Raw genomic sequence first — 11890 nt, forward strand, 5'->3', positions numbered from 1 at the left:
TGCCCTGTGGGTCTGCTGGGGCTAGGGGGAATTGGTGCCCTGTGGATCTGCTGGGCTGTGGGGAATTGGTGCCCTGTGGGCCTGCCGGGACTATGGGGAATTGGTGCCCTGTGGATCTGCTGGGACTATGGGGAATTGGTGCCCTGTGGATCTGCTGGGACTATGGGGAATTGGTGCCCTGTGGATCTGCTGGGCTGTGGGGAATTGGTGCCCTGTGGACCTGTGGGGAATTGGTGCCCTGTGGGGAATTGGTGCCCTGTGGAGCTGCTGGGACTGTGGGGAATTGGTGCCCTGTGGACCTGCTGGGACTATGGGGAATTGGTGCCCTGTGGATCTGCTGGGCTGTGGGGAATTGGTGCCCTGTGGACCTGCTGGGACTATGGGGAAGTGGTGTCCTGTGGACCTGCTGGGACTGTGGGGAATTGGTGCCCTGTGGATCTCCGGGGCTGTGGGGAATTGGTGCCCTGTGGACCTGCTGGGACTATGGGGAAGTGGTGTCCTGTGGACCTGCTGGGACTGTGGGGAATTGGTGCCCTGTGGATCTGCTGGGACTATGGGACTATCTGCTGGGCGGTGGGGAATTGGTGCCCTGTGGATCTGCTGGGCTGTGGGGAATTGGTGCCCTGTGGACCTGCTGGGCTGTGGGGAATTGGTGCCCTGTGGATCTGCTGGGCTGTGGGGAATTGGTGCCCTGTGGACCTGCTGGGCTGTGGGGAATTGGTGCCCTGTGGATCTGCTGGGCTGTGGGGAATTGGTGCCCTGTGGACCTGCTGGGCTGTGGGGAATTATGAAGCAGTGAGGGTTTCGGGGAGCTGCTGGGACTAAGGTGGTGTGCGTCTGTGTGGCAGGGACCTGAAGCTGGAGGACACGTACTTCAACAGGGATGTGGAGAAGGCCTTCCTGAAGGCCAGCACCGAGATCTTCCAGCAGAAGACCCAGCCCTCGCTCATGGTCTCTAACCAGAACGGCAACATGTACACGCCCTCTGTCTACGGCTGCCTGTCCGCTGTCTTGGCCCAGTAAGTATCTCCCCCCCCCCCCCACCCCACCCCTGACCTCCCATCGCGTTGCAGAGGGTCTGTGTTCTCCAACACAGCCACAGATGTGGGCATGGAGGGAGAGATTAGTTTAACTTGGCATCATACTAGAGACGGGCACTGTGGGCTGAAGGGCCTGTTCCCCTGCTGTACTGTTCTATGGTCTAAAGTGGGCGCCATGCTCTGTCCCACTCTCCACGATTGATCTAACGGTTTGCTCTCGGTGTGCTCTGTCCCACGCGCTGCGCTCTCCGATCTAACCTGTGTGCTCCCTCTCTCTGCTCCGTTCCATGCGCTGTGCTCTCTGATCTAACGGTGCCCTCTCTATGTGCTCTGATCCACGTGCTGCGCTCTCTGAACTAACCTGTGCACTCTCGCCCCCCCCCCCCGCAGACGCTCGGCCAAGCAGCTGGCGGGCCAGCGGATCGGCCTCTTCTCCTACGGCTCGGGCTTTGCCGCCACACTGTACTCGCTGCGCGTGAGCCAAGACGCCGCGCCCGACTCGCCGCTCGACAAGCTGGTGTCCAGCCTGGCCGACCTGCAGGCCCGGCTCGACTCCCGCAAGAAGGTGTCGCCAGAAGACTTCGCCGCCAGCATGAAGCTGAGGGAGGACACCCACCACCTGGGTAAGGGCACTGCTCGATGTGGCCGACGTGGGCACTACTCGACGGGGCCGACACGGGCATTGGGCACTACTCGATCCGGGCACTCTTGTGATGCAGGCACTGCTCGACGGGGCCACATGGGCACTGGGCATTGCTTGACACGGTCACTGGGCACTGCTCGAAGGGGCCACACGGGCACCCAGGGGGCTGGGGGATGCAGACGACACTAAGATATGTAGCAACAAACTGCTGATGCTGGTTTAAATCAAAGGTAGACACAAACTGCTGCGGTAACTCAGCGGGACAGGCAGCATCTCTGGGGAGAAGGATGGGTGAAGTTTCGGGTCGAGACCCTTCTTGAGACTTATGTCGGGAGTGGACAGTACAGAGATAAAATGTAGTCAGAGACAGTAAGACTGGTCGGAGAACTGGGAAGGGGAAGGGGATGGAGAAAGGGAAAGGGAACTGCAAGTAGCCCTTGCTTTCCCTCTCTCTCCATCCCCTCCCCCTCTCAAGTTCTCTGACATCAGTCTGAAGAAAGCTCTCGGCTTACAACGTCACCCGTTCCTTCAGTTAAGAGATGCTGCCTGTCCCGCTGAGTTACTCCGGCTGTTTGTGTCTGCCTTCTGCCACTAAGATACTTTATTGTATTTGTCACATGTACCGAGGTACAGTGAAATTCATTTTGTATCCAGTTCAGTACACGTATCACGGTACATAAACACTTAGACACATCTTAGGTACAGTACAAGTTTATAGCAGTAATACACAGAGACAGTATAAAGTCTCCAGATATGGCACCATTTACAAGTCTCAGTTGTTATAGGTGCACAGTTCATAACCAATCCATGAAGGCCCATTGTCCTGGCAGTGTTGCAGGGTTGACCTGGCCAAGAGTAGACTTGATGGGCTGAATGGCCTAATTCTGTTCCTGTGAGCTTCAACCATGCCCGTCTGCGCGGTTCTGTGCGTTCCCACTCACGTCCCCGCCCTGCGACTCTCTGCCCGTCCGCCGGGCTGCCACCTGTGCCCTTCTCCCCCGCTGACGTGCCCCCTGTGCCCTCTCCACAGCCGGGCAGCAGCCCCGGGACGCGGTGGAGGATCTGTTCCCCGGCACCTGGTACCTGACGGGGGTGGACGACAAGCACCGCCGAGACTACGCCCGCCACCCCTTCCTGCTCAACGGCACGGCCGAGCCTAACCGCGGCACCGCACAGGTACTGGCTCAGCACCGCAACACTCTGGGGCGGGGGAGGGGGGGGGGGGAGCCGGGGGGGGGGGGGGGGGGGGGGGGGGGGGGGGGGAATGGGTGTGGGGCGAGGGAGGAGGGGAGGGGCAGTGTGGGTCAGGGAACCTAGAGAGGGAGGGAACCTGTGGGAACGGGCTTATGGAAGGGTAGGGGGAGGGAGGGCTGGGATGGAGGGAGAGGTAGGAGACGAGAGGAAGGGGTGTCCAATGAGGGGTACGAGGAGGAACGTGAGATTGATGGAGGGGTGTCTGCGGGAGGTTGTGTCGCAGGTTCTAACCAATGCTCTGCTCCTCTTCCCCCCCCCCCCCCCCCCCCCCCCAGTGCGCTCCCAGCCCCGCCAAAAAGATGCCCAGAATCCCAGCCACGGCCGCCAAAGCCGGCACGGCCGGCCTCACCAACGGAGACCACTGAGGCAGCTCCCTGCCCGCGCGGACCGGACGGACGAATGGGGGGGGGGGGGGGCAGAGAGAGAGTCCTCCTCCCCCCCTCCCCTCCCCCGGCCCGCTGAGTCTGAAGATCGATGCATGAAATTGGCGGCACCCCTGGACAGTGGGCGGCAGTCGGAGTCCGGGACGGGACCGTACAGAAGACCCTCGTCCTGTCCCCACTGCTTTGTCCTTTCCATTTGCAAACCGGACCCTGTAATTATTTTTTTAATTCTGTTGGCTTGTTGGCTCCCCTTCCCCCCCGTTTAATCGCTCTGTAATTTAGCTGTTCGCACCCTTCCCCTTCGTTTGCCACCGGGTAACGTCCGCACTGTGAGTTGGCAGCGCTGCCAATGACGTGGTGACTCCTGGTCCCGTCTCCCCTCCCCTATCCCCCGCCGCTGTTTGTGATTGTGTTTGAATTTAATTTAATCTTGCGCGCGTGTGTAAAAAAAAACCACAAACGACACACGTGGCAGCAAACCACAGATTCGTTGTAAAGTTCTTTTTAAATAAAATGTACGCACTGACGCTGAATTGGTCTAAATCAACCAAAAAGGGAGTGCAGTGTAGGTTTACAAGGTTAATTCCCAGGATGGCGGGACTGTCATATGCTGAGAGAATGGAGCAGGTGGGCTTGTATACTCTGGAGTTTAGAAGGATGAGCGGGTTTCTCATTGAGAGATTGTTAAGGGTTTGGACACGCTAGAGGCAGGAAACATCTTCCCGATGTTGGGGGGAGTCTAGAACCAGGGGCCACAGTTTAAGAATAAGGAGTAAGCCATTTAGAACGGAGACGAGGAAACACTTTTTCTCACAGACAGTTGTGAGTGTGGCGTTCTCTGCTTCAGAGGGTGGTGGAGGTAGGTTCTCTGGATACTTTCAAGAGAGAGCTAGATAGGGCTCCTAAAAATAGCGGAGTCGGGATATGGGGAGAAGGCTGGAACGGGGTACTGATTGGGGATGATCAGCCATGATCACATTGAATGGCGGTGCTGGCTCGAAGGGCCGAATGGCCTGCACCTGCGTCTATTGTCTAGTGTCTAAAAAACGAAATACTACTCTCGGGGTAACTTCTTCATTCAGGGGCCAGTGGGGGTATAGAACTAGCTGCCACAGGAGGTAGTTGAGGCAGGAACTATAACAACATTTAAAAGACATTGGGACAGGTACATGGATAGGAACGGTTTGGAGGGATTTGGGCCAAACGTGGGCAGGTGGGACTAGTATCAGTGGGGCATCTTGGTTGGCATGGGCAAGTAGGGCCGAAGGGCCTGTTTCCATGCTGTATGACTACGGCAATTAAAACGCACTATACACTACAACTAAACGACCAAAACAAAGTGCTGGAGGAAACCAGCGGGTCAGGCAGCATCTGTGGAGGGAAATGGAAACGGTGTTTCGAGTCGGGGCGAATTGTAATTGTGGTAAGAAAGCTGGAGGTGAGAGGCGGGGGGCGGGACAGAACCTAGCAAGCGATAGGTGGATACAGTTGAGGTGGTGTAGATAAGTGGCCGGGTGGAGTAGGTTGGGGAAACAGGTCCTTCGGTCCACGCAGACTAGCGATCACACCGTACACTAGCACTATCCCACACACAAGGGACAATTTACAGAGGCCAATTAACCTACAAACCTGCACGTCCTTGGAGTGGGGAGGAAACCAGGGCAGTCACCAGGAGAACGTGCAAACTCCATACAGACAGCACCAGTGGACAGGATCGCACCCAGGTCTCTGACACCAAGGGACAGCAACTCTACCGGTGCCACCCAGTGACAAATGCAACGGGTGGAAAAAGTGACAAAAGGTGTCAGATAAAGAGAGAAGAGATGTAAAGGGGGTGGGGGGGGGAATGAGAGGTAGGGGGTCTTCATGTTCTCCAGAGATGTTGCCTGACCTGCCTCGGCAAGGCCAGCAACATAATCAAGGACCAGTTGCACCCCTGTCACTCCCTCTTCTCCCCACCCATCAAGCGAGAGGTACAGAAGTGTGAAAACGCACACCTCCAGATTTGGGGACAGTTTCTTCCCGGCTGTTATCAGGCAACTGAACCATCCTTTCACCAACTAGGGAGCGGTCCTGACCTCCCATCTACCTCATTGCTGACTCTTGGACTTTACTGGGTCTTATCTTGCACTAAACATTATTCCCTTTATCCTGTATCTGTACACTGGACAGCTCAATTGTAATCATGTACAGTCTTTCCACTGACGATAGCACGCATCAAAAAACTTCACTGTACCTTGGTACATGTGACAATAAACTAAACTAAACTAGTGCAAAGTGAAAAACACCAGAATATAATATTATTGCGTTAGTTACACAACAAAAGTCCTAATGTCTTCGATGAGGGTAGATTGGAAGATCAGGATTACAGCCTAGTTTACGGAAGGATCGTTCAGAAGCTGATTACACAGGGGCTGCGAGTCGGCTGCCCTGCCAGCAGCGGGTTCGTTATTTTGGTGTGTCCAACTGTTTGGTTTAGTTTCTCTCGGTATGTCTTGTGTACCGGGGGGAGAGAAAGGGGGGGGGTTCCTCGTTTGGTCACCTCCTCGACAGAGAGGCAACTTTTTCCATGTTGCCTCCCTCGTGGCCTGTCACATTGATTGGAGTGGCCTTTCCCGAAGTCGGAACCAGAGCTTCAGCAGTGGGTGCAGCGTGGACTTTTTCCATCGCAGAGCGGGCGAACCCTTGCCGGGGGTCACCAGAGCGGAGTGCTCTGATCGCTGGCCTGGTGACTTTAGCATCATGGATCTGTGGTTTGCGGAGCTTCTAGCCGCGGGCATGGTGTGGACTTACCACTGGAGTCTGGGATCCCTTGCCGGTGATCGCCAGAGAAGAGCTCCGACCACAGGTCTGCGGCCCATAATATCTTGAAGCTGCGGTCTCTGGTAGGAAAGTGCCGCTTTGGTCACTCGAGTGTGTTTGACCGTCCCGACGTCGGAGTTTTGATCATCCCGACGAGAGGGCCTGTACATCGGGCCGTCTAGCAGCGACTACGGAGAGTTCGTGGCCCCGACCACGGATGAACAAAGGAGGAGGACTGACTGAACTTTGTTGCCTTCCACCACAGTGAAGAATGCTGTGGTGGATGTTTGTGTTAAATTCTATTGTGTATCGTGTGTTCTTTTCAAGTGTATTGCTGCTGGCAAATTCATTTCACTGCACCTTCGGGTGCTTGTGACGAATAAAATTGACATTGACTGTGGAAGAAGCTGGTGGTGCGCACTTTCAAGCTTCTGTACCTTCTGCCGGACGGGAGCGGGGAGAAGAAGGGAATGACTGGGGTGCGACAGGGACAAGTCTTTGATTATGTTGGCTGCTTTCCCCCGAGGCAGCGTGGTGTAGATGGAGTCGATGGTGGGGAGTGTGGTCTGTGTGATGGACTGGGCTACATCTACAATGGTGGGGAGTGTGGTCTGTGTGATGGACTGGGCTACATCTACAATGGTGGGGAGTGTGGTCTGAGTGATGGACTGGGCTACATCTACAACTCTGCGATTTTTTGCGGTCTTGGGCAGAGCTGTTCCCAAACCAAGCTGTGATGCAACCCGATAGTGTGCTCTCTAGTTTAATTTAGTTAGTTTAGTTTATTGTAATGTATACCAAGGTACAGTGAAAAGCTTTTGTTGCGTGCCAACCAGTCAGCGGAAAGATTTTACATGATTACAATCGAGCCATCAACGGCGTACAGATGCATGATGAAGTGAATAATGTTTAGTGCAAGATAAAGTCCAATAACGTTTCAAAGGTCTGAGGGTCTCCTATGAGGTAGATGGGAGGTCAGGACTGCTCTCTTGTTGGTAGTAGGATCATAAGGTCATAAGTGATAGTAGAATTAGGCCATTCAGCCCATCAGGTCTACTCCTTCATTCAATCATGGCTGATCTATCTCTCCCTCCTAACCCCATTCTCCTGCCTTCTCCCCACAACCTCTGACACTCGTACCAATCAAGAATCTATCTATCTTTGAATGGATAGTCAATCTATCTCTGAAGGATGGTTTGGTTGCCTGATAACAGCTGGGAAGAAATTGTCCTTGAGTCAGGAGATGTGCGTTTTCATACTGTTTAAGAAGGAACTGCAGATGCTGGAAAATCGAAGGTAGACAAAAATGCTGGGGGAACTCAGCGGGTGAGGCAGCGTCTATGGAGCAAAGGAAATGGGCAATGTTTCAGGTCGAGACCCTTCTTCAACCCGGAACGTCGCCTATTTCCTTAGCTCCATAGATGCTGCCTCACCCGCTGAGTTTCTCCAGCATTTTTGTCTACCTGCGTTTTCACACTTCTGTACCTCTTGCCTGATGGGAGAAGAGGGAGTGACCGGGGTGAGACCGACCCTTGATGATGCTGCTGGCCTTGCCGAGGCAGCGTGAGGTGTAGATGGAGTCAATGGAAGGGAAGTTGGTTTGTGGGTTGCGTACACAATTCACTGCCATTTCTTGCGGTCGTGGATAGAGCTGTTCCTAACCCATCTATAGAAGATGTTAAGAGTGGAATGTGGGAGGGGTTGCTTTCACAGGGCCTCAAATTTACCAGCTGCAGATGTGGATGAAGTCCTTTGCCGTGTCTGGCAGTGTATACTCTCCTCCGAAACCGACGATTCAACTTCTTCATCAGTGGCCGGGGCATGAAAGTCCAGACCCGCCTTCCAGTGAGAATCTCAGTGAGTGTTGGAGCCACTGGCCCAGTCCGAGCAATGCTTACAAGCTCATGTTCATATGCTGTAGGAGCAGAAGTAGACTTTTCAGCCCATCGAGACTACCCCGCCATTCAATCATGGCTGATAAGTTTAATAATAATAATAATAATAATTTTATTTATAGAGCACTTTCAAAACAAACATAGTTGCAACAAAGTGCTGTACATCACTAATCATTGACAAAAAAGTTAATACGCACCAAAAATAACAATCAAAAGAAACAGTAGGAAAAGACATGTAAAATAAAGAAACATCAAAGACACCACAAACAGAAGCAAAGCCTCAGGCATGGTCAAAAGCCAGGGAGTACAAATGTGTTTTAACACTGTATTTGAAGATGGACAGTGAGGGGGCCTGTCTGATGTGCAACGGCAGGGTGTTCCAGAGTGCCGGAGCAGCAACAGAGAAGGCTCTATCCCCTCTGAGCCTCCGACTTGACCTCGGTACCTCCAGGAGCAGCTGACCAGCTGACCTGAGGGACCGGGCAGGAGCGTATGGGTGGAGCAGCTCAGAGAGGTAAGGCGAGGCGAGCCCATTCAGAGATTTAAAAACAAATAACAGTATCTTAAAATGAACTCGAAAGTGCACCGGGAGCCAGTGTAGGGAGGCCAGAATTGGCGTTATGTGCTCCCTCTTTCGAGTCCCTGTTAAAAGGCGAGCAGCAGCATTCTCGAACCAAATGTTTAGTTTAGAGATACAGCACAGAAACAGGCCCTTCGGCCCATCGCGTCTGCGCCGACCAGTGATCGATCACTCTGTACACCAGCACTAATCCTACACACTATGGACAACTTAAAATTATACCAAGCCAATTAACCTACAAATCTGTACGCCTTTGGTGTGTGGGAGGAAATTGGAGAACCTGGAAAAAACCCACGCAGGTCACGGGGAGAAGGTACAAACTCTGTACAGACAGCACCCATAGTCAGAATGAACTCTGGTCTCTGGCGCTCTAAGGCAGCAACTCTACCGATGTGCCGCCCTTATAATTCATACCTTCCTGGAGCTGAATTAGGCCCTTCAGCACCGTATATTCTACTCCGCCATTCAATCATGGCTGATCTATCTTTCCCCCCCACTCTCCTGTCTTCTCCCCATAACCCCTGATACCTGTACTAATCAAGAATCTGTCAATCTCCGCCTTAAAAGTACGCATTGACAGCCTCCACTGCCGTCTGTGGCAATGAAATCTAGATTCACCATTCTCTGACTAAAGAAATTCCTCATCTCCTTTCTAAAAGTACATCCTTTTATTCTGAGGTCATGGCCTCTGGTCCGAGACTCTCCCCCTAGTGGAAACATCCTCTCCACATCCACTCTATCCAGGTAGTTGAAAGGAGATGTTCGTTTAGGAGGGTACTTTTTTTTCACACAGGTGCCTGGAACGCGCTTTTTTGGGTGCCTGGAACGCGCTGCCAGGGGTGGTGGTGGAGGCAGATGCGATAGAGGTGTTTAAGAGGCTTTCGGATAGGCACATGGATATGCAGGGAATGGGGGGATATGGATCACGTGCAGGCAGATAAGAGTCCATCTTTGCATCGTGTTCAATACAAACATTGTGGGCTGAAGGGCCTGTTCCTGTGCTGTACTGTTCTATGATGTGTCAGACCAAGGCCCTGTTTCTATGATGGATGCAATATATCCCTTGCCAACGCACACTGCGCTAGTGTACACACTGCTCTGTATCAAATGCTCTTGGATGTTAGAGATGTGCAACACACAACGGACCCTTCGGCCCACCTTGACCATGCCGACCAAGTTATACGCTTGACTATTCCCCTTAGATAGATACAGAGTGCTGGAGTAACTCAGTGGGTCAGGCAGCATCTCTGGAGAAAAGGAATAGGTGACGTTTCAGGTTGGAACCCCTCTTCAGTCCAAGACTTTTCATTCCAGTCTGAAGAAGAGTTCCGACTCGAAATATCATCTATTCCTTCTCTCCAGAGATGCTGCATGACCCACTGAGTTACTCCAGCACTTTGTGTCTATCTATGGGGATTAGTCCCCGCGTGCTAACTTGGCCGGCATGGTCAAGGTGGGCCGAAGGGTCTGTTTTGTGTCGTGTGTCCATTTTGGGTATAAATCAGCATATGCAGTTCCTACCGACAGTACGTGCTATTTCCCATTGCCTACATTTGGCCCATATCCATCCAATCTCTTTCTATCCATACATCTGTCCAAATAACTAGTGAAAATCGTAGTTGTATTCGCATCTCTAGCTCCCAGATTACAGACTACCCTGCGAGTGGAAAAGTTGCCCCTGAGGTCCCTCTTACATCTTTCCCCTCTTACCTTAATCCTGTGCCCTCTAATTTTAGAATTCTCTACCCTGGGATAAAGACTGTGAGCGTTCACTTTATCCCTGGCCCTCTTGATCTTGATTATACACCACGACACGGTGGAGCAGCGATAGAGTTTCTGCCTTACAGCGGTAGAGTTGCTATCTTAAGTTGCTGCTGTAGAGTTGCTGTCTTGCCAGAGATCTAGGTTCGATCCTGACTACTGGGTGCTGTCTGTATGTTCACCCCATGGCCTGCGTGGGTTTTCTCCAAAATCTTCGGTTTCCTCACACACTCCAAACACATATAGGTTTGCAGACTAATTGGCTTGGTGTAAATGTAAATTGTCCCTCGTGTGTGTGTGTGTGTGTAGGGATAGTGTTAGTGTGCGGAGATCGCTGGCTGGCGCGGACTCGGTGGGCCGAAGGGCCTGTTTCCACGCTGTATCTCTAAACGAAAAAAAACAATAAACCGCAATAGGGTCACGCCTCAGACTCCTACATGCCAAAGAAAACAAGGTCCCTGCCTTTCGAACCTCCCTCTCAAGCCCAAAAGCACAGGTCACTCCTGGAGAATCCCTTCCGCAACCTTTCCAACTTAATGCCACCCATGAATCAACAAGGCGACAGTCGTTTACAAGAATGATCCCAGGAATGAGTGGGTTAGCATATGATGAGCGTTTGACGGCACTGGGCCTGTACTCGCTGGAGTTTAGAAGGTTGACGGGGGGGATCTCATTGAAACTTACAGAATAATGAAAGGCATAGATAGAGTGGATGTGGAAATGTTTCCACTGGTGGGAGAGTCTAGGACCAGAGGTCATAGCCTCAGAATTAAAGGGTGCTATTTTAGGAAGGAGGTGAGGAGGAACTACTTTAGAGGGTAGTTAATCTGTAGAACTCATTGCCACAGACAGCTGTGAAGACCTTCAGCGTATATTTTAGGCAGAGATAGACAAGTTCTTGATTAGAACGGGTGTCAAGGGTTATGGGGAGGAGGCAGGAAAATAGGATTAGGAGGCAGAGATCAGCTGTGATTGAATGGCGGAGTGGGTTCGATGGGCCGAATGGCCTAATTATACTCCTATAACTTGTGAATTTGTGATGGTGTTTCAGCCAACCATGGTTGACTGGAACAGGTATCGTGTCTGACTGTGCTCCATTCCCTCTGCACTACGCTACCCTTGCCTCAGAGATGGACGATAGCAACATTTGGACAGCAACACGGAGAGGGATAAGTGGCAAAGGCGGGATAGTGAGACTAGTGTAGATGGGGCATCTTGGTCAGCATGCACAATTTGGGCCGAAGGGCCTGTTTCTGCGCTGTATTGGTAAATGACTGCCTCAGGGCACCACGATTAAGGAGAAATTCAGGACTGAAGATTCAATCATTCTCTGCTGAAGATAGACACAAAAAGCAGGAGTAACTCAGCGGGACAGGCAGCATCTCTGGAGGGAAGGAATGGGTCTTCACTGGTGAATCTACTCTTACATTTCGAGGATGAGAGGATTTCCAGATCGACAGAGGCTAGACACGGTCACGGTCTACACAGCGTGGCGGTCACAGTGGCGCAGCGGTAGAGTTGCTGCCTTACAG

The 11890-nt window shown here is 52.4% G+C and overlaps 1 protein-coding gene across 5 annotated transcripts in view; it reads left to right on the plus strand.

Moving 5' to 3' along the window:
- hmgcs1 (3-hydroxy-3-methylglutaryl-CoA synthase 1 (soluble)) overlaps positions 1-3847 on the plus strand; it is a 38749-nt gene extending 34902 nt beyond the window's left edge. For all 5 annotated transcript variants that reach the window (XM_055632094.1, XM_055632095.1, XM_055632092.1 and 2 more), the window contains 4 exons: positions 849-1019; positions 1431-1663; positions 2714-2859; positions 3213-3847. In XM_055632094.1, the coding sequence (XP_055488069.1) occupies positions 849-1019; positions 1431-1663; positions 2714-2859; positions 3213-3302 (640 nt within the window). In that variant the 3' untranslated portion in view covers positions 3303-3847. The remainder of the gene's footprint in view (positions 1-848; positions 1020-1430; positions 1664-2713; positions 2860-3212) is intronic.
- The last annotated feature ends 8043 nt before the right edge of the window (positions 3848-11890 follow it).

This window comes from Leucoraja erinacea, chromosome 3 (genome assembly GCF_028641065.1).
Source record: "Leucoraja erinacea ecotype New England chromosome 3, Leri_hhj_1, whole genome shotgun sequence".
In the NCBI taxonomy this organism is placed as follows: Eukaryota; Metazoa; Chordata; class Chondrichthyes; order Rajiformes; family Rajidae; genus Leucoraja; species Leucoraja erinaceus.